The 25346-nt window shown below is 39.4% G+C and overlaps 1 protein-coding gene across 1 annotated transcript in view; it reads right to left on the bottom strand.

The window, feature by feature from the left end:
* Window positions 1-25346, bottom strand: part of LOC126260577 (cilia- and flagella-associated protein 43) — a 299972-nt gene that overhangs the window by 224341 nt on the left and 50285 nt on the right. Inside the window, exons 5-8 of the mRNA XM_049957946.1 lie at window positions 13194-13424; window positions 12951-13105; window positions 6775-7003; window positions 6249-6458 (exon numbers count right to left, since the gene is read on the bottom strand). Coding sequence (XP_049813903.1) covers window positions 6249-6458; window positions 6775-7003; window positions 12951-13105; window positions 13194-13424 — 825 coding nt within the window. The remainder of the gene's footprint in view (window positions 1-6248; window positions 6459-6774; window positions 7004-12950; window positions 13106-13193; window positions 13425-25346) is intronic.

Genomic DNA, 25346 nt, shown 5'->3' with positions numbered 1-25346 from the left:
TTTGTCCAATGAATACCCATTTCTCATCTGCATTTTTTCTTGGTGTAGCAATTTTAATGGCCAGTAGTGTCATTATTACCCTCTTCTATCAGATCTGTACTGATCCAAATCTCCTAAATTATTACTATAGTCACAAAGACGTACATGAGATTACTGCAGTGAACTGTTTAAAAAGAATAATTTAATGAAAAACTGAAATACACCATAAAAAATAAAATTAATATAGTAGACTACGCACAAAACAAAAAATATGAAATGCAGAAGCGAGTTCAATAAGATATAGGAGGTCTGTCTAAAAAGTATCTGACCTTTCATTTTCCCGGTCAAAACAGAGACGATAGTGCAGCACCATTGTACACAGTAAAGGAAGAGACATTCATGCACATGCATGGATGTTGTCCCTGCCTTCCAGTGCGTCAGTCGCTGCCTGTTGGTTGCTGAGTGAGGTGCTACACAATGTGTTCATCGGATTACCGATTCTCTCACAAAGACTGAACGTGTTGAGCACAGATACTGCATCAAATTTTGTCAAAAGCTTGGTGATAATGAAAGTGAAACAATTCATAAGATTCAACAGGTGTTTGCAGAAGATGTGATGGGTGTAACACAAATTAAGGAGTGATTCAAGTGATTCAAAAATGGCTGCACATCAGCAGAGAGTGACCAGTGATCTGGCAGGTCCCAAACTGCTCAGAGTGCAGCTGTTGTTGAGAGGGTGCAAAATTTGGTGATGGCAGATCATTGTTTGACCATTCAGGAGATTGCCCAAGAGGTTGGAGTGAGTAAAGATTCTGCACATGCAATTTTGTGTGATGATTTGAACATGCACCAAGTGGCTGCGAAATTCATGTCCAAGTTGTCACCAGAACAAAAAGACCTCCGTTTTGATGTTGCTCAGCACCTTCTGGACACCACCAACGCTGAACCTGGGTTTCTGAACACCATGATAACTGGAGATGAGTCATGGGCATACAGGTATGACCCAGAAACAAAGATACAGTCATCGCAATGTAAGCATCTGGAGTCTCCAAGGCTGAAGAAAGTGCGACAGGTGCGAAGCAAAATCAAGGTGATGCTGACTGTCTTCTTTGATGTTCATGGAAAAGTGCATCACAAATATGCACCAGAAGGACAAACATGACAAAGGAGTGCTATCAAGAAGGTCTCTGGTAACTCCGTGATGCAGTTCGGCAGAAAAGACCAGACATGTGGATGGCAAAAAACTGTCAACTGCATCACAACAATGCCCCCACACATTCATCCCACTTGATCCAATATTTCTTGGCCAAACATGGGATTACAGCCTTTTGACAACCTCCCTACTCTCTAGACAAGGCTCTTTGTGACTTCTGGTTGTTTCCAAAATTGAAGACCCCACTGAAAGGATCCCATTTTGAGAGTAGGGAAGAGATCATGCGGAACACGAAGATGGAGCTGAACACCATTCCAAAAACAGACTTCTAGAGGTGTTTCTGGCAGTGGAAGGATAAGTGGGCTACGTTTGTGCAAGCACAAGGGGCCTACTTTGAAGGGGATTAGGGTCCCAACCCTGTCAGGTATTTGGAATATTTTTTCTGGCCAAAAGTCGGATACTTTTTTGACAGGCCTTGTAAATCAAATATAGCAATAAAGTTAATAGGAATTGCACGAGAACTAGGAAATGTAGTAAACGATATTTTCCAGGTGTTGCAGAGAAGCTGCAACAACATTTCCCCAGACAAGTGTAACACTTAAAATGAATTATGTAGGCAGCAGAAAAAATAATAATAATAATTCTAAGTCAGTAGGCCTATAGACATGGTGCCAACCTCTGTTCTGAAGACAAGCATGGACAGCATACAAACTCCATTAACACACATAGTAAATACATATTTTCTCTGAGGTATTTTTCCACAATATCAAAACTACTTAACAGCTGTGCCCCTACTAGAGTAAGGTAAGCAGAAAGTACTGAATAACATAAATCAGTTTCCCTACTCTCAACATTCTCAAAAATAATACAACCAATCATGAAAGACAGACTAAAGGGTTACCTGAATAAATAGAATCTTTTTAAGCAAATTTTGGCTTCCAAGGTAGGAGAAGTACAACATCTGCCACAACAGAGCTTACAGAATCAGTAACAGAAGCCATGACAGAAAGACTGTATAACTGGCATATTTATAGGCATGTTCAAGTATTTGACATTGATGATCCTAAGATATAACTCTACAAACTAAATTTATTAGGCACAATAAGAGAAACATATAATGAGTGATTCCATCTATACTTGTAAAGTAGGGGGCAAACAGCTGAGATAGCCCATACTTCAGACAATGCCAAATTTCATTTGTTGGCCATAGACATGATGTTGGTGTTCAACAGCATACAGCAATAATGACTTTTCAGACTATTTAGGAGATAGAGAAAAAATTCTTTTTGCTGCTTACAACATGATAGTAGTCATTGGTAAAAAACAAGAACTTATTGTTCAGAAGCAATTTGTAGCAAACTCAAATTTTAGTGATGAATGCCCTAAGAATCCTAAAATCAGTGTGTATGAGCTAGTGCCTTGTGCTAACATACTGTTGCTATGTTCAGTCATTTCTTTGCTGTGGGATTATGTGCTAGGGTCAAATACACCAAACACTAAAGCAATTTTGTACCCACAGAAAAAGAATGCAAGGAAATATTTTAAAAATTGGGTATCCTCACTGTGCCAGTTGAGTTCATTTATCAATCTGTTGCACACATCAGGAAAAACATTAAAAGATGTGCCTTTAATAGCTCTATACAAAATCATGGTACAGGAGCTAGTTTGGACACATATATACCAAGGGAAATCAAACAAAAAGCTCTGAACAGCATTTCCTATCATGGATTGAATTTTTATAATAATTTGCTAAAGGAAATAAAAAGAGATAACTGAAATACATCTATTTAAAATGGGAGCCAAAGCATACCTCATAAAAATTGAATGTTACGCAACTGTGATACAGATTTCACATTAGAGGTTCATAATTTAAAATATTTTTTAGGTTCAGCATCTCACTCATCATGAGGAGAAGCTGGATTAGTTTTTCTGACAGGCAGTAGGGAAGACATGGAGGTGTAATAGAGCCATGGCCCCAGTCGTGGCAAATGTATGAGTTTGTTTGCGGGGAAAAGAGTAAAAGAACAGTGCATAATTATTTTTATGTTGTTCAAGCTGTACAAAAGTAAGAGAACTGAAGTTTTTTGGAGAGACTGGGCTCAGATATCCCGTTGCACTGTTTACTGAACCTGATAAACCCAAGCTGTCAGTAACAGAAGCAAGGTACTTGTTACCTACATGCACTTGTTGCCTATGTCTCACATATTTTTAGAGCTATTTGTTCATCTTCTGTTCTCACCCCACCTGTCTCTGTCTTCACTACATCACATACAGTTTTTATTTTGTGCCTGATGTAATTATCTTTTTCTCATAATAAAGCTGCTTAGATTTCTGGATTACCTGCTTCAATATTTTGCAGCATTTTTTGTAATGCATTACTACACTAACATCAAAACTGTTCCTAGATAATACACACAGTTTCCATTTTGTCCCACATGATACCTTTAATCCTACTTTTAATCCTTGTGTAATCCATGGTTTATTTCTAGACTTCCATTTAATTTGAGTTACCTTTAAGTGAAAACAACTTTCAAATGAGGAAGTAGCATTATTAATAAATGCTTCTGAAGCAGGAACATGCAGGTATTGCCGCTTACATGACAGTCATGCAGCAAACCAACTTTACTGTTGCACCCATGCACTTTGTTCAGGATGTAGGCTATGGTGATGATGTGGTAATGGGACTTGATAAGTACACTTGCCAAAAATGTATTTATTCTGCTAAATGACTAAATGAACCTGTGACAAAAATGAAATCAGATTGCAATGTCCATTAACCAGCAATCATGATAACTGTGTTTGCATAACAGTTCCTAAAATGTCGATCCTGGAGAGTGTACACTCCTTGGTGACGAGTGCACTGTCTGTTTGCATGAGCATAGGAGAACAATGGATGCATGTCTTGAATTAAATGTAATTTTTTCTCACGATTGCAGACGCACCATGTGTTTTATGACTCCAACATAGTGAAGGCAGAAACAAATGAAGAGCACCAAACAAACTTCCATTAAGTGTCTGTGGTGAGCTTGCATTAAGCTCAACCCACATGGTCCACAGATTGAAATTATAGACCCTCAAAAAATGCATCTGTACTGTACAGTGGCACAGTTTGCAGTGCTTTGATTTTCCTGCTGACCTGCATCCATGCATGCCACATGGTGCCACAATTTTGCCTATCAGCAGGTATGCAAGCTGATGAATATCTGACACAGCTAACTATAGCCAGTCATTAGTGCTCTGGTCCACTCATGCATGTTTGCAGCATGGCTGCCACACTTTGGCAGTATAGTAAACCTCTATCCATTTCATGTCTTTGAGCAACATCTGAAATGTCTGAATGTTTGACTTATTTATTACCCTTCTGTAATCAGATTTAATAGATTTTATATCCTGTCAGTTTTCACCATTTAACATAAGATGGTGCATTACATGATCAGATAGCCCATTTACTATTGGTTTTGTGATATGACTTTTCCCCCAAGATTTGTAGACAAAGATATTATCAACAGCAGTCTCAGAGCATTTTAATACCCTAGTTGCAAAGTTCACAGTAGGGATTAAACTGAATGACAGTGTTACTGATAGCAGTAGTTGTTCACTGACAGAGCTTTTCAATAAATCCACATCAAAATCACTAGCAACCCCATTTCCTTGGTTTTTACTGCGAGATGGGAGGCCTGTGGGGGGGAGATAGTATAACACAATTTTTCCATATCCCTGCAGGCTGTTCTCAGGGCATTATTTATGTTTTTCCTTATAGTTATATCTAAAAACAAAGATGATGTGACTTACCGAACGAAAGCGCTGGCAGGTCGATAGACACACCAACAAACACAAACACACACACACAAAATTCAAGCTTTCGCAACAAACTGTTGCCTCATCAGGAAAGAGGGAAGGAGAGGGAAAGACGAAAGGATGTGGGGTTTAAGGGAGAGGGTAAGGAGTCATTCCAATCCCGGGAGCGGAAAGACTTACCTTAGGGGGAAAAAAGGACGGGTATACACTCGCACACACACACATATCCATCCACACATATACACACACAAGCAGACATCTCACAAGCAGACATATTTAAAGACCAAAGACTACTTATAGTTAGTATTTTAATAATTTTGTGCCCTTTAACAACAGTTGTCTCATGAAATTTTAGTATGGGCACAAAAGACCCTGCTGTAGGACACCCACATTATCAACTCATCATCATCGTCGTCTTGAAACAGACACAAATTTGTGAAATCATACTTACAATGCGTTAAGAATCAGTATTATGTGAATAATCCAGGGCATTTCTTCTGCTTCTCATTTATTGCTCCCATACGGACCATGGAGACAAAAACAGAGTAATGGCACCAGGTGCAAAAGCATTTACTTAGTCACTGATCCTGGGCTCATTATGGTTGGAATGGGAAGAAATCATAACATGTGATAATGCTTTAAGTAACCTCTGCCATGTATGTATGTATATGTAGATATTTCGTAGTGTTTTATAAGCAGTTCTGATTTATTTTTAATTTGTCATTTGCATGGGGCGTACTCTGTCCCACATGGTCATTTACTTCTTTGATATATATTGTGTTTTTGATAAAGTAAAATACTTAATGACAATGGAACAGCTGACTCCATAGCACAGCTAATTCAACCATTTGCAGGGGGTTAAGTAGACCACTTACAACTATCTTACAGTTTGTCCTCTGCTACTGTTAATATATAGATTAGGCCTTTAATAATTCTTTAATACAATTATTACTGAGTGCTCAGCACAATGATGTGTTGAAGGAAAACATTAAAAACTGGCTCACTTATGCTAATGTTATCCTACCATATCAGAGAGTTTTACATTATACACTCTGCTGCACTCTGGTAGTAGTATTAATTCTCTACAGTACATAAAAACACTTTTTCCTTTTTTATCCCTATAAACATGTTGATTAAGACAAAAATAAGAGTCTCACAATATAAATATACAAAAGTGATTCGTACAACACCGATGAAATTGCTATATTCCATTTCATTTCACAAGAATAAATATTTCTCTTCTATTATTCATCTATTCTACTTCCCAATCTGCAACAGTATATCAAACCAATATGTGAAATTGTGTAGTTAATGTTACCTCATTGTCTTCTACAGTGATAATTGTTTCAGGTTTCTCTTTAGGTGTCCATGCAGGATCAATTATTATCTTTTCTTTATTATTCAACTCAGACAATATGTACCGGAGACGTTTGTTTCTTTCCCAAACCACATTCATTTCTTTTTCTTTTAAATAAACCATTGCATTAAATTTTTTATTGAAATAATGTCTTAAATCAATTTTCACTTTCTGAAAAATAAATAGAACACAGGGAAAATTTTTTCACAGGTTACAGTACATGAATGATAGACATATTTGTCAAACTTAAGAATATTATAGAAACTGGTGGGATTATCAAAAATTGATTTTGTTCTGTTCTGCAACAGCAAACATGCACCTCTCTCTCTCTCTCTCTCTCTCTCTCTCTCTCTCTCTCTCTCTCACACACACACACACACACACACACACACACACACACACATTCCTGGCTCTTAGCTTTAGTCTCTTTTGCATTACTGCTACAGTATTATCAATAAAAATAATAGAATAATTCTGAATGATTTACCTGGAGAAATACAGTTTCTTCTTGCATCTGGTGGTATGAAGAAGTTTCAAACTGTGATCTAAGATAAGGTGAGAGTTCAACATATTTGTGGCTGGAGGAGCCACTGAAAACATGAGGTTCTTCAACAATTTCTGGCTCCTCTTTTTCGTCCTCTGCCTCCAACATAGCTTCCCGAATTTTTTCACTGGCAGTTTGGTCAGTTATCACCTTTGTACCTAATTTGTGTTTGCTGTAAATTTTAGGAAGATATATAAGACTTCAGTACTGTTGGCAAAGTGTGTCATAAATAAAAAATTCTTGGGGGATATATGAACAGTCACTGCATCTGTAGGAAGCAGACAATCCAATGAAATTTTATTACCACATTAAATTATAATTTTCCAAACAGACTACTTGTTAGCTATTTCCTCATGTATAAAAGAGAACTAAATAAAATTATATGTGCTTAACATTACACATTTAACTCTCTTATGACAAACTCTGTGAATAAAGGTGTTTGTACTTTTAAGTCATCAGAATTAAATTGTTAGCACCAATCAATTTCTTTCATTTTCATAAATGTTCCTACACTTCAGTAATGCAGCATTTTGTTTTTGTTTAAAGTGTGAGCTGTGACTTATTTCTACCTAAACTTGTGTACAATAAACATGTACTGTAAAGTTGTTCTATAATTACATTTTGTGTCCATAATTCACTGAAATTCACTTCTTACCCATCAGGTTATGTAACTGGCAAGGTGACATTTTGTAGACAAGATAAGACCAAAAATTCACAAGTTGAATAGTGCAGAACTAATTAATTCATTTCACCAAGGAATATGATGGAATGATAAACTTGATGCTACAGACCACTTGAGCACCACAACTACTGCATACACCCACCTCTGCCACACCAAAGCAGCTCATGAAAACCTCTGCAACCACTGCTCCGAGCACACAGCACAACTACACATCACACAGCAACAGCTGTCATCACACCAGCAACAATGAGAGCCACCCACTCAAGATGCCGCAAGGCCTTCAGAAGCACAGGTCAGTCCAGTGCCTGAACTTCTGGTGATGATGCTGCCGTGAGCGGGCTGCATGAGATCAGTGACATTGCTCTTGCGAGCGGGTCGAGTGTAAACAGTGACATCGCCTCCGTGAGTGGATTGTGTGCCACAAAGTGCTACTCCACATCAGCCCCATAAAAAGATTAACATCATACGCAATTGTATTGTACACAGTATTAATACAAGCCCCGGGTCCACCTGTCCAATGCCGGCCCCACCTTCTCGCTCCTCACAAAGTAAAGGCGGCCAAGGCCACAATCGAGGAACTATTATGCAAGGGCACCATTGGGCCATCAGACAGTGCATCGGTCTCACCAATTACTATGAGAATGAAAAAAGATAAAACGTGGCACCAGTGTGGGGACTATTGGGGACTATAGACATTTGAATGCATGCACCATCATTGATAGTTACCCCATGTGTAATATTCAGGATTTCTCCTAGGACCTGGCTGGTGCCACCATCTTTCATATGATTGACTGCAAAAGAGCTTTTTCACAGATCCCAATGGCCACATCACAAATAGGGCAATAATTACACGGTTTCACCTATTTGAATTCCTCTTTGTGCACTATGCAGCTCAGGCTTTGAAGTGGTTCACTGACAGTCTGTTTTTTACCATGACCTTTTGCTATTGTTGTTTGGGCGATATAATTACCTTCTTATAAAAAGCTCCAGATCATGAGAAACACCTCCAAGCAGTATTTGACAAACTAGCAGAGCATAGTGTTGTGGTCAATGAGGACAAATGCCAACTATGGAAAAAATATGTTACATTTGTAGGCCACCTCCTTGACACTTCGGGCATCCATCCCGCCCCAGAAAAGATAGACCAAATCCGTAACCTACCATCCCCAATGGACTATCAAGAGTTGCATCATTTTTAGGGGTAGTTAATTTTTACTGACAACACCTCCCCCATGCTGCAGAAATACTTCTGCCGCTCACAGAGTCACTCCATGGCAAGAACACATTAGGCAAACATAAGTTCACTTGAACTCCTGATATGCAAGCAGCTTTCGAAAACATCGAAACCAAAGCTCAGTCAGACCACCACCCTGGCACTCCTATCACCAGATGCCCGTATGGTAATGGCCAATGCCAGTGAACAGGCAACTGGGATGGTGTTACAACAGGAAGTCTCCAGTGCAACCCAACTCCTATGGTTTTTGTCACAGAAACTTACTGACTCCCAGAAAATGTGGTCAACCTTCGACCATGAGCTTTTGGCAATATATGAGGTGGTTCGTTACTTCTGAGATGACACTGAAGGCTGACTGCTTACTGTCTACACAGACCACTGCCCTCTTGGTGACGCTATTAAAACCCACCAATCAATATCTCCCCTAAACAATTCCACCACCTGGACTTGATTTCACAATATGCTTTGGATGTCTGTGATATATACGGGGAGCAGAAAACATGGTGGCTTACTACCTCTCATGACTTGCCTCCACATCAGCACACTTTGACTTCGACCAACTAGTGGAGGCGAAAGCAACTGACACTGACCTTCAAAACCTGCTCCAGTTCAAGCAGTGCACCATCACAGGCACAACCAAACTAGTTTGGTGCAACGTATCCCATGGCAGGCAATGGCCAGTTGTCCCACAGAACTTCAGATAGACAGTTTTTGACCTCCTCCACAACTTGTCTCACCCCAGAGTACACCCGTCACTGAAACTCATAATGGAACGTTTTGTTTGGACTAATATTAAACGAGACTGTGCTGTATGGAAGACAGCCTGCATCCAGTGCCAACGGCCCAAGACAGGATATCATGCCCAACCACCCTTTGGGAAATTCCCCATCTTGAAGGGCCATTTCTAACATGTCTACATAGACATGGCAGGGCTACACCCAGATTCAAACAGATTCAAGTACATCATGTCAGCCAACAGGACAACTCAATGGGTGGAGGCCACACCTCTGACTGATATCTTGGCTGACACCATCGCCCAAGCTTACATCACACTATGGATTGCACGCTTCGGCTGCCCAGAGTCCCTGACAACTGACCAAGGCCAGCAGTTCAAGTCGGCCCTGTTCTCTGGGCTCTGCTACCTCTGTGGATGCCTACCATCCTCAATCCAACGGACTTTTGTAACGGTGGCACTGCTCCCTCAAGACAGCGCTCGTATGCCATGCACAGGAGTGGACGGAGGCCCTTCCCTAGGTGCTGCTGGGCGTATGAGCTGCCCACAGAGAAGATCTGGATGCCTTGCTGGCAGAGGTGCTCCATGGGGAACCGATCACATTCCCATCAGAGTTCATATCACAAACCATTGACCCTGTGGAAGTCAACCTGCCGGACCTAGTAAAATGTGTCAGGGACCACATCCACCAAGTCCACATCCCACCACCATCCCACCGCGCCAACTCAACCATCTTTGTGCACAAGGACCTCTAAGCATGTACACACGTCATGCTCAGGAATGATGTCATCAAACCCACCCTTCAACCTGCCAACAGTGGTCCGCCTAAAACCAGTGTGGACTTTAGTGGACACACCCAGATTCCTCCACCAGCCTCAGCTCCAGGCCCCTGAAGCCAATTTACAATCGTCATAGACCTGCAAGATCAACTCCCAGAAGAGATTCCCGTAACTCTGCAGGATTCACTACTCATGGTTATAGCCAAATCTGACAATAGACAGTTCACCTACAGCATGATCTTGAGGTCGTTAGAGCACTCCATGCTCCTTCTGCCTACAATCGACACAGCAAGTCTGAAATACACTCTTTCTTCAGAGGGCTACCAGTTTGTGTCAGCCCCAGAGCACTTTATAATGATGACTGATACCCTGGATTCTGCTGCCAGTGGACTGACAGTGTCACTGGACAATGCACCAACATCAAACAACAGCTTTATGGACATCACCACTGCCCCATTGGCACCGCCACTGATGTCACAGACCAGCCACCCATTATGGCTGCCCAGGCACCTGGAAGACTACACTCTGTGGGGATGTAGAATCACTCATTCTAACCCCAAATAATATCACTGCCCTACAGCAGTAACAACAACTGTATCTTTGCCAGATCAGTTCTCTGTTGTATGCATTCTATGTTATATGCATTGTGTATATGCTGTGAGAATAAAAGTATTCATTATAAGTGATGGGAGTGTGAGTGATCATTTATCATTTAATTACCATGCCCACTCCCCACTACCTATGAAGTAATAAATACTCCACTCTACCCAGACATAAAATTGTGTTTTACCAGTGAAGCTTATGTGGTTCTCCTGTGGTCAGTACTTGAGTATGATTTATCTGTAAAACTCAGCAAAGAAGCTCTATATGAAAGCATCTGTGTAGTAGGCAATATGCTTCACTTAAAATTTCAAGAATTCAAAACCAGAACAGCTGTTAGCATGAGTGACATAAAAGTAGATATCTTAGCACTTGCGAAACAATTCAAATCACTTAAGAAAGGCAAGTCTTCCAGTCCAGATGGTATACCAATCAGGTTCCTCTCAGAGTATGCAGACACAATAGCACCTTTCTTAGCAATCATATACAACCGCTCACTTGACGAAAGGTCTGTTCCTAAAGACTGGAAAGCAGCACAGGTCACACCAATATTCAAGAAAGGAAATAGGAGTAACCCATTGAATTACAGACCCATATCACTGACCTCAATCTGCAGTAAGATTTTGGAGCATATACTGCACTCGAACACTATGATCACCTTGAAGAAAATGACTTATTGATACATAACCAACACAGATTCAGAAAATATCGTTCTTGTGCAACACACCTAGCTCTTTATTTCCATGAAGTAATGAGTGCTGTTGACAAGGTATCTCAGATCGATTCCATATTCCTAGATTTTCAGAAGGCTTTTGATACCATTCCTCACAAGCGACTATTAATCAAATTGCGTGCATATGGAGTATCATCTCAGTTGTGTGACTAGATTCATGATTTCCTCTCAGAGAGGTCACAGTACATAGTGATAGATGGTAAATCACTGAGTAGAACAGAAGTGATATCTGGTGTTCTGCAAGGAAGTGTCATAGGCCCTTTGCTGTTCCTGATTTACATAAATGATATAGGTGATAATCTGAGCAGCCCCCTTAGATTGTCTGCAGATGATGCTGTAATTTACCATCTAGGAAAATCGTCAGGTGATCAATTCCAATTACAAAATGATCTACAGAGAATTTCTGTATGGTGCACAAAAGTGGCAAATAGCACTAACCAAGGAAAAGTGTGACGCCATCCACATGGATACTAAAAGAAATCCGATAAACTTTGGGTATACAATAAATCGCACAAATCTAAGGGCTGTCAATTCGACTGAATGCCTAGGAATTACAATTACGAGCAACTTAAATTGGAAAGACCACATAGATAATATCGTGGGGAAGGCGAAACAAAGACTGTGCTTTGTTGGCAGAATACGTAGAAGATGTGACAAACCCACTAAAGAGACAGCCTACATTACATTTGTCTGTCCTCTGCTTGAATATTTCTGCCTGATATGAAATCCTTACTAGGTAGAATTGATGGAGGACATCAAAAAAGTGTAAGGAAGGGCAGCTCGTTTTGTGTTATTGCACGATATGGGTGAGAGTGTCATTGATATGATACGCTAGTTGGTGTGGCAGTCACAGAAACGAAGGCAGTTTTCTTTGCGGTGAGATCTATTTATGAAATTTCAATCACCAACTTTCTCTTCCAAATGCTTGAATATTTTGTTGACGCCCACCTACATAGGGAGAAATGATCATCATAATAAAATAAGACAAATCAGAGCTCGAATAGAAAGATTTAGGTGTTCCTTTTTCCCATGTGCCACTCATGAGTGGAATGGTAGAGAAGTAGTATAAACCCTCTGCCAGGCACATGAGTGTGAATTTCAGAGTAGCAATGTAGATGTAGATGTAGAAGCAATCTTCACAGAATGTTCTAAAATTGTACTAATGTACTTATCATTAATATGAAAAAAAAAGACAGCTCAGGTCGTGTGTAAAGTGTATACGCAATAGCTTCTCTCACAAAAAGTCTGTGAATGGAATCAAAAGGAATAAGCGACTGTGATATGTCGTATTCTGTGCAGTCATACACCATGCAACAGGCTGTAGAATATAAACATATATTAAACATTTCATGACATACCTATCACTTTTCGGAATCCATGGCTCCAAACACTCCCCTTTTGCAATATGAGATACAACTGCCTTATGATCCAAAAGCTTTCTCAGTTGTTGTTCATATCTTTTATTAGCAGGCAGCAGAGCATAATTCTCCACTTCAAACTCACCCAAAAATGCCTACATAAATAGTATATAACATTACTGAATAACTTTCATCAATATCAGGCTTTCAAAATAAGCTTTTAAAAAAGAAATACCTGCATACCTTGATATGTTTACGCTTGATCTCTAATTTATCCCAAGTTTCTCTTTTTATAAGCTGGCACAAATTGTCTTGGGCCTTACAGAGAGACTCCAAGTGTTGTTTTGTTCTGATAAGTTCATGTTTTGCTTCCTCTGTTCTTTGTTTTCTTAAATTTAGATCAAGATCGAAACATCTGATGGGTAGCTGTTCTTCTGGTGGGTTAGCGTAATTTTTTTGTAACAGTGAAACCACCTATGAAAGAGCAAAGTCATAGAATTCTGTAAACATTTTTAACTCCTGCAGATAGACTATATATAACCAAGTCAATAATGATGTACTGTTTTGTTTCAGTGTGTCAACAGCTAACCATAAGGAATTATTAATACTGAGACAATGCACATGCTTAGAATCATTTGTTGCTGCTTTTCTGTGAAATAGATCTTGAGTAGGCCCATCCACATTTCTTTCAACTGTGTAGAATGAGATAGGATCAATTTAATTAAGATTAGAACAACACGAGAAAAGGAAAGTTGCTACTCACCATATAGCGGAGATGCTGAACTGTGATAGGCACAATAAAAAGATTCACACAATCATAACTTTTGGCCATTAAGGCCTTTGTCAGTAGTAGACACACATACACACACACACTCACACAAGCGCAGCTTGCACACACATCTGCAGTCTCAGAGAGCTGAAACTACACTGCGATCAGCAGCACCAGTGCGTGATGGGAGTGGCGACTGGGTGGGGGTAAGGAGGAGACTGGGGCGGGGAGGGGGAGGGATAGTATGGTGGGAGTGGTGGACAGTTTAGATGGAGGGTAGGAGAGAAGGTGCGGAGGGGGGAGGGGGTAAGTAGTGGAAAGGAGAGAAATAAAAATAAAAACAAAAGAAATTAAAAGACTGGGTGTGGCGGTGAAATTACTGCTGTGCAGTGCTGGAATGGAAACAGGGAGGGGGCTAGATGGGTGAGGACAGTGACTATGAAGGTTCTGAGGCATCAACAAGTCACCAATTTAGTATTGGAAGGAAGTGTGGAGATTAAAAATCATAGTGAGGGGCTAAGAGATAAATACATTATGCAGATTTAGAAGGATTAGTTTCTAGGAAATGAAAAAGCTTGCACAGGATAGAGCAGCATGGAGAGCTGTATCAAACCAGTCTCTGGACTGAAGACCACAACAACAACTTCTGGTTTTGGGGATGGGTGAACTGTTTTATCAGTTCCATGGCACTCCAACAAACATGACACATACAGAAAAAGCATCCTAAAATCATTAAAGCAGACAATCAAGGAAACCACAGAAACATAATTTCTGCATCCTATGCAAAACGTGAATATATCAATTTGCTTCCTCTGCCATCTCACATAAGCACTGATTTGGGAGGTCTTCCCTTTCTTCAAAAAATTCTTTATTATGGCAGGTTGTGAACCTGTGAGAAGCACAAAAAGATAAATCATTATCTATAGAGTTGCTGGACTGGTTGCATATTATTCCTTTTCATCTACACCAATCAAATTTATCACTGGTTTTAGGGCCTACAGTGTCAAATCACTGAACAGAGACATATTCGAATGTGAAGACTATCTGCCTGATACTTTCACTGATCTGCCACTGCCAGTCAAATCTTACCAAACAACTGATTTGCCACCCTCATACAATAAACAATGATCTACCTCTGAACTGGACTTTAAGCAAAATGAAAAGATAAGAAAACAAAAATTTTTGTACTACAATTTCACTTCTTTGTTATTTTGCATGTGACAAGAATTTCGTAAAATGATGATTTATTAGCCTAAAATCTACTTTTCTAGGCATGCCTGGCACAGAGCAAGAACGTAAACAAATATGTCACCAGTAGTTGTTGTTGTGGTCTTCAGTCCTGAGACTGGTTTGATGCAGCTCTCCATGCTACTCTATCCTGTGCAAGCTTCTTCATCTCCGAGAACCTACTGCAACCTACCTCCTTCTGTATCTGTTTAGCGTATTCATCTCTTGGTCTCCCTCTACGATTTTTACCCTCCACACTGCCCTCCAATACCAAATTGGTGATCCCTTGATGCCTCAGAACATGTCCTACCAATCGATCCCTTCTTCTAGTCAAGTTGTGCCACAAACTTCTCTTCTCCCCAATCCTATTCAATACCTCCTCATTAGTTATATGATCTACCCATCTAATGTTCAACATTCTTCTGTAGCACCACATTTCGAAAGCTTCTATACCCTTCTTGTCCAAACTAGTTATCATCAATGTTTCACTTCCATACATGGCTACACTCCATACAAATATTTTCAGAAACGACTTCCTGACACTTAAATCTATACTCATTGTTAACAAATTTCTCTTCTTCAGAAACGCTTTCCTTGCCATTGCCAGTCTACATTTTATATCCTCTCTACTTCGCCATCATCAGTTATTTTGCTCCCCAAATAGTAAAACTCCTTTACTACTTTAAGAGTCTCATTTCCTAATCTTATTCCTTCAGCATCACCCGACTTAATTCGACTACATTCCATTATCCTCGTTTTGCTTTTGTTGATATTCATCTTATATCCTCCTTTCAAGACACTATCCATTCTGTTCAACTGCTCTTCTGAGTCCTTCATTGTCTCTGACAGAATTACAATGTCATCGGTGAATCTCAAAGTTTTTATTTCTTCTCCATGGATTTTAATACCTACTCCGAATTTTCTTTTGTTTCTTTTACTGCCTGCTCAATATACAGATTGAATAACATCAGGGAGAAGCTAGAACCCTGTCTCACTCACTTCCCAACCACAGCTTCCCTTTCATGTCCCTCGACTCTTATAACTGCCATCTGGTTTCTGTACAAATTGTAAATAGCATTTCGCACCTGTATTTTACCCCTGCCACCTTCAGAATTTGAAAGAGAGTATTTGAGTCAACATTGTCAAAAGCTTTCTATAAGTCTACAAATGCTAGAAATGTAGGTTTGCCTTTCCTTGATCTAGCTTCTAAGATAAGTCGTAGGGTCAGTATTGCCTCACGTCTTCCAATATTTCTACGGAATCCAAACATATCTTCTCAAAGGTCGGCTTCTACCAGCTTCTCCATTCGTCTGTAAAGAATTCGTGTTAGTATTTTGCATCAGTCACTTATTAAACTGATTGTTTTTGAAGTCTGAGGGTATTTTGCCTGTCTCTTACATCTTGCTCACCAGATGGTAGAGTTTTGTCAGGACTGGCTCTCCCAAGGCCGTCAGTAGTTCTGATGGAATGTTGTCTACTCCCAGGGCCTTGTTTCAACTCAGGTCTTTCAGTGCTCTGTCAAACTCTTCATGCAGTATAGTATCTCCTGTTTCATCTTCATCTACATCCTCTTCCATTTCCATAATATTGTTCTCAAGTACATAGCCCTTGTATAGACCCTCTATATACTCCTTCCACCTTTCTGCTTTCCCTTCTTTGCTGAGAGCTTGGTTTCCATCTGAGCTCTTGATATTCATACAAGTGGTTCTCTTTTCTCCAAAGGTCTCTTGAATTTTCCTGTAGGGAGTATCTATCTTACCCCTAGTGAGATAAGCCTCTACATCCTCACATTTGTCCTCTAGCCATCCCTGCTTAGCCATTTTGCACTTCCTGTCAATCTCATTTTTGAGACGTTTGTATTCCTTTTTGCCTGCTTCATTTACTGCATTTTTATATTTTCTCCTTTCATCAATTAAATTCAATATTTCTTCTGTTACCCAAGGATTTCTACTAGCCCTCATCTTTTTACCTACTTCATCCCTCAAAGCTACCCATTCTTCTTCTACTGTATTTCTTTCCCCCATTCCTGTTAATTGTTCCCTTATGCTCTCCCTGAAACTCTCTACAACCTCTGGTTTAGTCAGTTTATCCAGGTCCTATCTCCTTAAATTCCACCTTTTTGCAGTTTCTTCAGTTTTAATCTACAGTGCATAACCAATAGATTGTGGTTAGAGTACACATCTGCCCCTGTAAATGTCTTCCAATGTAAAACCTGGTTCCTAAGTCTCTGTCTTACCATTATATAATATATCTGAAACCTGTCAGTATCTCCACACTTCTTCGATGTATACAATCTTCTTTTATGATTCTCGAACCAAGTGTTAGCTATGATTAAGTTGTGTTTTGTGCAAAATTCTACCAGGCGGCTTCCTCTTTCATTTCTTAGCCTCAATCCATATTCACCTACTACGTTTCCTTCTCTCCCTTTTCCTACTACCGAATTCCAGTCACCCACGACTATTAAATTTTCTTCTCCCTTCACTGTCCGAATAATTTCTTTTATTTCATCATACATTTCTTCAATTTCTTCGTCATCTGCAGAGCTAGTTGGCATATAAACTTGTACTACTGTAGTATGCGTGGGCTTCATGTCTATCTTGGCGACAATAAGGCGTTCACTATGCTGTTTGTAGTAGTTTACCCGCACTTCCATTTTTTTTTATTCATTATTAAACCGACTCCTGCATAACCCCCCCCCCCCCCCCTATTTGATTTTTTATTTATAACCCTGTATTCGCCTGACCAAAAGTTTTGTTCCTCCTGCCACCAAACTTCACTAATTCCTACTATATCTAACTTTAACCTATCCATTTCTCTTTTTAAATTTTCTAACCTACCTGCTCGATTAAGGGATCTGACATTCAATGCTCCGATTCATAGAATGCCAGTTTTCTTTCTCCTGATAATGACGTCCTCTTGAGTAGTCCCCGAATGGGGGACTATTTTATGTCCGGAATATTTTACCCAAGAGGATGCCATCATTTAACCACACAGTAAAGCTGCATGCCCTCGGGAAAAATTACGGCTGTAGTTTCCCCTTGCTTTTAGTCATTCGCAGTACCAGCACAGCAAGGCCGTTTTGGTTAGTGTTACAAGGCCAGATCAGTCAATCATCCAGACTGTTGCCCCTGCAACTACTGAAAGGGCTGCTGCCCCTCTTCAGGAACCACACATTTGTCTGGCCTCTCAACAGATACCCCTCCAATGTGGTTGCACCTATGGTATGGCCATCTATATCGCTGAGGCACGCAAGCCTCCCCACCAACGGCAAGGTCCCTGGTTGTTGGGGGGGGGGGGGGCTAAGAGTATCCTACGACTTCCACATCACTGGCAATGGATTATACACAATGCTGGTGACTATTTTGAAGGTCAGTAGAACTTTGAAACACATATCTATTTTGTATGAGCTGCAAATAAATAGTTGTCACCATTAAAGTTCCAACCTCTGTAGACAGGCATTTTTCCCTTGCTCTGTTTGTGAATGGAACAGGAATGGAAGTAACTAGTAGCGGTACAGGGTATCCTCCACCATGCACCGTACAGTGGCTTGTGGAGTATGTATGTATATTTGGATGTAGGAAATTGGAAACAGAAGCAGGTGGGGATGAAGATTTAGCAGACATGGGAAATTTAGACCAAACTATGAAAGAAGATGCGGAAACGTTTGAACTAATTGAACAGAGGGATGATGATGTGAAGAAAATCTTGGCAGGACTAGTTCCAATTATGGGACAGTGTCAACCAAAAATAATGAACAATTCAAAAGTGTGGGACAATCAGTTATGACACTGACAGGGTGTATACGGGGACAAGGAAAAAAATTCCCGGATTTCTCCCGGATATCCCGTTTAAAAATACGCTTTTTCCCAGGCGAAAATACACTTCTTCTGTGCTAAGTGACAATAAGTTTTCCATAGATTTTCCCTCGGAACTGTAAAACTTATCAATTCTTTGAATGGTTAACGTTTTATACAATCGCGTAGAACTTCCTGGAAAAAAAAGAAAAGACGGGCAGAGAAGTTTTGGAGAGACTTTTAATTTAAAAAGAAGGAGCGAAGTGTTGGAAAGATTTGCAGCAACATATATGTTCTATATTTTCGTATTACGAAAGTATAAATTCAAATTACACCAAACACAGCGCGTTAGTTTGCGGAGCGTTGAAACCGAGGTTGCGATGTCCTTTTGTAAGTGAGTCATATCTCAAGCCACGAGATCTCGTCAGCCGATGGCAGCAGCTATTCAGAGGATAGGACACGTGTTATAGTCAGCCAATAGCAAGATCACTGGTTACATAGCGCGAACACGCAAGAGGAAAAGTTAACGGTTTACATTAATGTACACAGTACCGTATATCTGCAAGAAAAGCTAAGCTTTCACATATAATATTAGTCTCTAAGATTAACAAGCTACAACAGAAGCTAAGCTTTCACATGTAATATTGATTTTTTTTGCGTGTGTTACATTTTAAGATACATCACACAAATGTGCCAGTAAATTTAAAATTATGACATAAATGTCTCGGCTCGTAACATAATTCATCTTGCGTAAAAAGAAATTTACTTTGAAAGTAACGCTTTTCTAACCACCGTTCGCAATACTATCCGAAGACTGTTAGAAATAGGTTCAATTTATGTTTCCTGAGAGCGCCAGAAAACAGGCATTATTGTGCGTGTGCAATTTTGCAGTGGTGTAGGAAGCCCGTATGTTCGTTTGTATAAAGCACTAAAAGAGCTTACATTACACCATAAAAGAAACAGGGCATCAGAGGGTGCTCCAAAGAGCATCGGAATTTCGTAAACCGTACTAAAATGCATAATTCGGCTTCAAGTGTGAATTGGCTTTTTCCAGATTCAGAATGAAGTAGGTCCCATCTGATATTAAGCTTTTCAGTGTGGTTTTTGGGATGTAAATTTTCTTGCAGTACCAGTACTCTACGACCTCATTTTTGGTTCTTTATTACGGCATAATGCCATATATGGCAGAAGATGATAACGTGCACTTGAAATTCAGTGAAAAATTGGAACTAGCCAATACCGTAGAATGAAACACTTCATTTCAAATAAAATGATTGCCTCAGCGGAAAGATTAATAAAGCTAAATTTCTTCAGCAAACTTGCAAAAATAACTTCACTGTTCTGCAAGGTGATTAATGCTTGACTGCTACTAACTTGGAAATAAAATAAAATCAGAAACCTGAAATTAATAATATATTTCTGCCCTCCGTAATTATGTGAATGTATTTTAATTCACTTGATAGCTCCCGGCCACAGAAATCCGTTTTGTTTTCATTTGACTTGGGAGCTGTACACAAAGAGAAGCAGCGAAATCACTTAACGTAAACACGTGTCACGTAGAGGTTAACCCCCTCCCCACTACAACTCTGTGCAAGCGTGAATCTGGCAGCTAGGGCGCGCGAGAAAAAATTTTCTTGTTTGCATCTGGTTTCTTGCTGCTGCTACCGATACAGCTAACGGCCAAACTTCAAGCAGCGGGAGAATGTACTGCTTATACGCGAGTCAAATGCGCATACGCAACAGACCGCTGGCAATTGGTCAAATGAACCTAATGTGAACAGTTGTGACGTCATGCTCATAGCATGCAGTTTACTGTTACGAAGAATTACAGTCTGCGCCCTACGGCCTTTGACATATTTTTGCTATTTGCAAACGCTTGTGTGTGCACGGTTTTTTGTTGTTGTAAATCGCACATTTCCTTTGTCACTAAAGTTTTATTTTTTTCCCCTCTCGTTTATATTTTATTGCTGCAGTATCATGTGGACTGATAAGGTAAGGAATGAGGAGGTTCTACGCAGAATCGGAGAGGAAAGGAATATGTGGAAAACACTGATAAGGAGAAGGGACAGGATGATAGGACATCTGCTAAGACATGAGGGAATGACTTCCATGGTACTAGAGGGAGCTGTAGAGGGCAAAAACTGTAGAGGAAGACAGATATATATATATATATATATATATATATATATATATATATATATATATATATATATATATCATTCTCCAGCAGCAGGATACAATAACATTCTTTGCTAGAGAATCAATTCTGCAGCCAAAATTAAAAAAATTTAACTGAAAGCTAAAACAATGAAAAATACCCGGGTTTTTCCTGGTTTTCTCCCGGATGAAAAAATTCCCGGGTTTTTCCCGGATTTCTCGGTTGTCCCGGGTCGTATACACCCTGACTCAGCTGAAAATTTTGAACAGTCTATGGATGAGAAAATGAAATCATTGCCACAGGATAATGAAAATCTTGATGAGAGAAGATGAGAAGGGGGAGTGTGAAAGACAGAGCTTTGGCTGTAGAAACAAGAGTGGAGGAAGCAGAATCTAAACTGAGCAGTGAAATCAAACAAGTCAAAGATGAATTAGTTGCCAATATGGAGAAAAACAAAATTGCTTTTGAAAATATTTATACTGAATTCAGAATTGTGGATAAAGATTTAAAAGCTTGTATCTCTAATGTTGAAACTAACCACCTAATTAATGTTGAAAACTCTGACATAAATAGTAGAGAGCTAGTAGAGAGGAAGACATAAACAGTTCATTTAATGCTCTAAAAATTATTCATGAGAGTATTCATTCTCCAGCAGCAGGATACAATAACATTCTTTGCTAGAGAATCAATTCTGCAGCCAAAATTTAAAAAATTTAACTAAAAGCTAAAACAATGAAAAATTCCCGGAATTCCGAAAAATTTCCGGGTTTTTCCCGGTTTTCTCCCGGATGAAAAAATTCCCAGATTTCCCGGTTGTCCCAGGTCGTATACACCCCGACTCAGCTGAAAATTTTGAACAGTCTATGGATGAGAAAATGAAATCATTGCCACAGGATAATGAAAATCTTGATGAGAGAAGATGAGAAGCTTGTATGAGAATGTTGCAAATAAAGTAGATGAACTTAGTGTAGAGACAAATTGTTTTTATACTGTGAAAGATAATTTTGTTGCTGTAGAAAGTAAAAATGAGGTATTTGAGCTGTCAGTTATAGATAAATTTTCAACACTGGTTGTTGAAAGTAAAATTGTAAGATTTGTGTAATAAAGTGTCAGCTGATAATGTAGTGAGTGAAGTGTCACTGTTGATGTTGAAATTAATTGTTCTCTCTTTTTGAAAGATAATTTTGTAGTTGAAGAGAATGAGAATGAGATATTGTAGTAGTCAGTAACAAATTAATTTTCATTATTAAGTGCATAAAACTGTTCAACATCTCAATTTTGTAACACTGATTCTTTGTGGTAAAGATTCGCTAAATCTTATAAACAAATACACAATGATTCATGGAAGAAGAACTCTCCATTAAGATAGCAAATGCTGTTGACTTATGTGAAATGTGCAGTTCTAATGAAACATTTAGTACTTTTGATTTAACAAATGATTCATCAGTTATCAGTGAGAGAAAGAATATTTGCAGTTTGTGGAAAAAGTTATATTCTTCCTTGCTTAAATTGTGCACTGGTTTGGTTTGCCAATAGGCACAAAACAAGGAGTAAATGTAAACTGGGATCTTGTTCTCAAGAATTTACAGTGAATAAACACCTCTATAATAATGCCAATGAATTTATGTGATAAAAGTACAGCAAAATAAAATGTAACAGAAGGTGATTGCCACGGAGCTTGAGAAAATGCAGAGATTGGCCTGCCAAGCCAGCAGGTGGAATTAACAGGTCTCCCACTGCTGTGTTACAGCCATGATGGGTATCTACAATGGAAGCTGCAACAGGAGCACACAGATTAAAAACTATAAAAACTGGAAAATATATCCAGCATAACAACTAATATAATGAATGTGGTACATATAGGAATGGCCAGGGAAACGTCTACTATTTTGTAACTTCCAGCTGTTTTCATAAAATTTTCTATGCAACCATAAGAAGTAGGGAGCTGTGAAAAAAAGAACCATGAATATGTTCAGATGACACAGTCTGGTTTACTGTGGGTCAAGGACAGTTGAAAGTGCAGTGACTTGTGTATAAGAGGTCTGTTCAAAAATTCTGGAACTTCGTTCACAAAACTTTTCTCTAGTTACCTTTTACTTATTGTGCCTGGTCTCCTTCAAAATACTTTCCTCCACAATTGATGCACCACTCCCAATGCCATTTATACTTCCAGAAGCAGCCTTGGTATGCCTCTTTCTGGATCACATGAAGTACTGTCTGCGAATTTTGTTTTATCTCATTTATCGTTGCAAACTTTCACCCTTTCAATGGAGTTTTCAGCTTTGGAAATAAAAAAAGTCCACAGGGTCTAGGTCTGGAGAGTATGCACGACAAGGTAGCACAGTGATTCCGTTTTTCATGCAGTAGCCAAGTACCAACAGGGATGAAGGTGCAGGTGTGTTGTTGTGATGCAAGAGCCATGAATTGTCATGCCACATTTCAAGACATATCCTTCCCACAGGATTTCATGAAATGATCCAACTGAAATGTTACTTTCTTTTTTAATCTCTTGGACAGTCAGTCTTTGACTGGCAAGCACAATTTCATCAATGTTCCTGATATGATCATTGTTGATAGACATCGAAGAGTGTCCTGAAAGTGGGTGATCTTTAACTTCATCCGGCCATTTTTAAACTATATGAATCATTCATAACACCAAGTACAGCTTAAGCACTCATCACCATAGGCTTCCAACATCATTTGGTGTGTCTCTGTAAAGATTTTCTTGAGTTTCACACAAAGTTTATGCAGTGGCATTGCCCCTCTAACTCTAGCACCTCAAAATTCATGAACCGTGCAGTGCAATGCAATGCAATGCAGCATTGAACAATAACTAACAGACATACAACAATGAAACTTTTGGAATTTACACATCAAACACAGGTGTGTGCAGAGATGCCAACTGCATTTCACTCCAATACACCATTGCTGCACAATTATCTACATTCTGGAATGTTTTGGACAGACATCGTATGAGGTGCAACACAGACTGGAGAGAGCACTCTCTCTAGGAAAGCTTGCAACATTATTCCAGGCAGAGATGTTCACTATCAGAATGGGTCTGGAAGATAATTTTCATAGATGTTACAAGCACAGTAGCACCTACATTCATTCACACAGCCAAGCAGCTCTGGAATCTCTACCGACCCCTGCAATGAGATCTAAGATCATTCCAAAATGTCATGAACCCAGACAAGGCTAGGGAAAAGTAACAGTGTAAATCTGCTGTGCGTCTGTGATCACTAAGGAACAAGGTGATGAACAAGCTAATAGGCTGGTCAGAGCAGGGATGATGACTCCATTTATTGGAGTGAAACCTAGCCTAACCATTACTAAGGCAATAGCAAATTCGAAACTAGTAACTGAATCAGAAGACAGCACACAGAACACTCAATTAAATCCAAAAACAGAAACATGGCAAGCTAATGATGCAGAAACAACATTTAAAGATAACTTCTGCAATTCAGGGCTTGAACAGGAAGCACATCAAACTCATGATAGGTCTAGTGACTGATTATGGAACTCCAAGAAACACCTGAACAGAACAGGAATAGAGAAACAAGTCACTAAATGCACACTATGTAGTATGTGGGATGAAACTGCACCATATTTGATCTTGCAATGTGAAGCACTTGAGGCCAAGAGACAGAAAATATTTGGGTCATTAATTCTGGAAGAATTTGTGACCAACAGAGACCTAGTTAAGGGACTCCTTGTACTCTTTAACAGAACTGGTTGGCTACACTAGAATGATAGGGATAGCTACTGCACAATAAAATTAATTCCATTGTGGGCCACAGGGGGCTAAGACCACTGTTGAATTGTGTTCCTAGTTAAATCACATCAATGAATCTTATGAAGACTGATTTTTCCATTGTTTTAAACAATGCTTCATATGTATAAATAACATCTTACATAGAAACACTGCATCACTTTCCAGTTCTCATAAATAATATTTGTAAAACAATAATTAATTTTGGAAGTCACTGCCAAGAAGCTGCATTTGAGCAGGACATAAAAATGATGAAATGCATAAGAATGTAAAATCTGAAAGACACTTCTTTGGCTGGTTCCACTTATACATTTAATCTACCCCATTACCACAGCAGACTTCATGTCAGTGCTTCAACAATGTAAGTTGCATTTCTCTTGTCAGTCAATATACTCTTTCATTGGCGTATTTTATTTTCACACCACCAGTTTCTTGAAAGTTATTTTAAACTTCTTCAATTTGTACTATCAGAATGTCTGCCCCCAGTTGCTGAGTGGTCAGCACGACAGAATGTCAATCCTAAGAGTCTGGGTTCAATTCCCGGCTGGGTTGGAGATTTTCTCCTGAGTTGGAGATTTTCTCTGCTCAGGGGCTGGGTGTTGTGTTGTCCTAACCATCATCATTTCATCCCCATCAATGTGCAAGTCGCCGAAGTGGCGTCAAATCGAAAGACTTG

Source organism: Schistocerca nitens, chromosome 1, assembly GCF_023898315.1.
Source record: "Schistocerca nitens isolate TAMUIC-IGC-003100 chromosome 1, iqSchNite1.1, whole genome shotgun sequence".
Classification (NCBI taxonomy): Eukaryota; Metazoa; Arthropoda; class Insecta; order Orthoptera; family Acrididae; genus Schistocerca; species Schistocerca nitens.
This window is presented reverse-complemented; position numbering and strand designations above follow the sequence as displayed.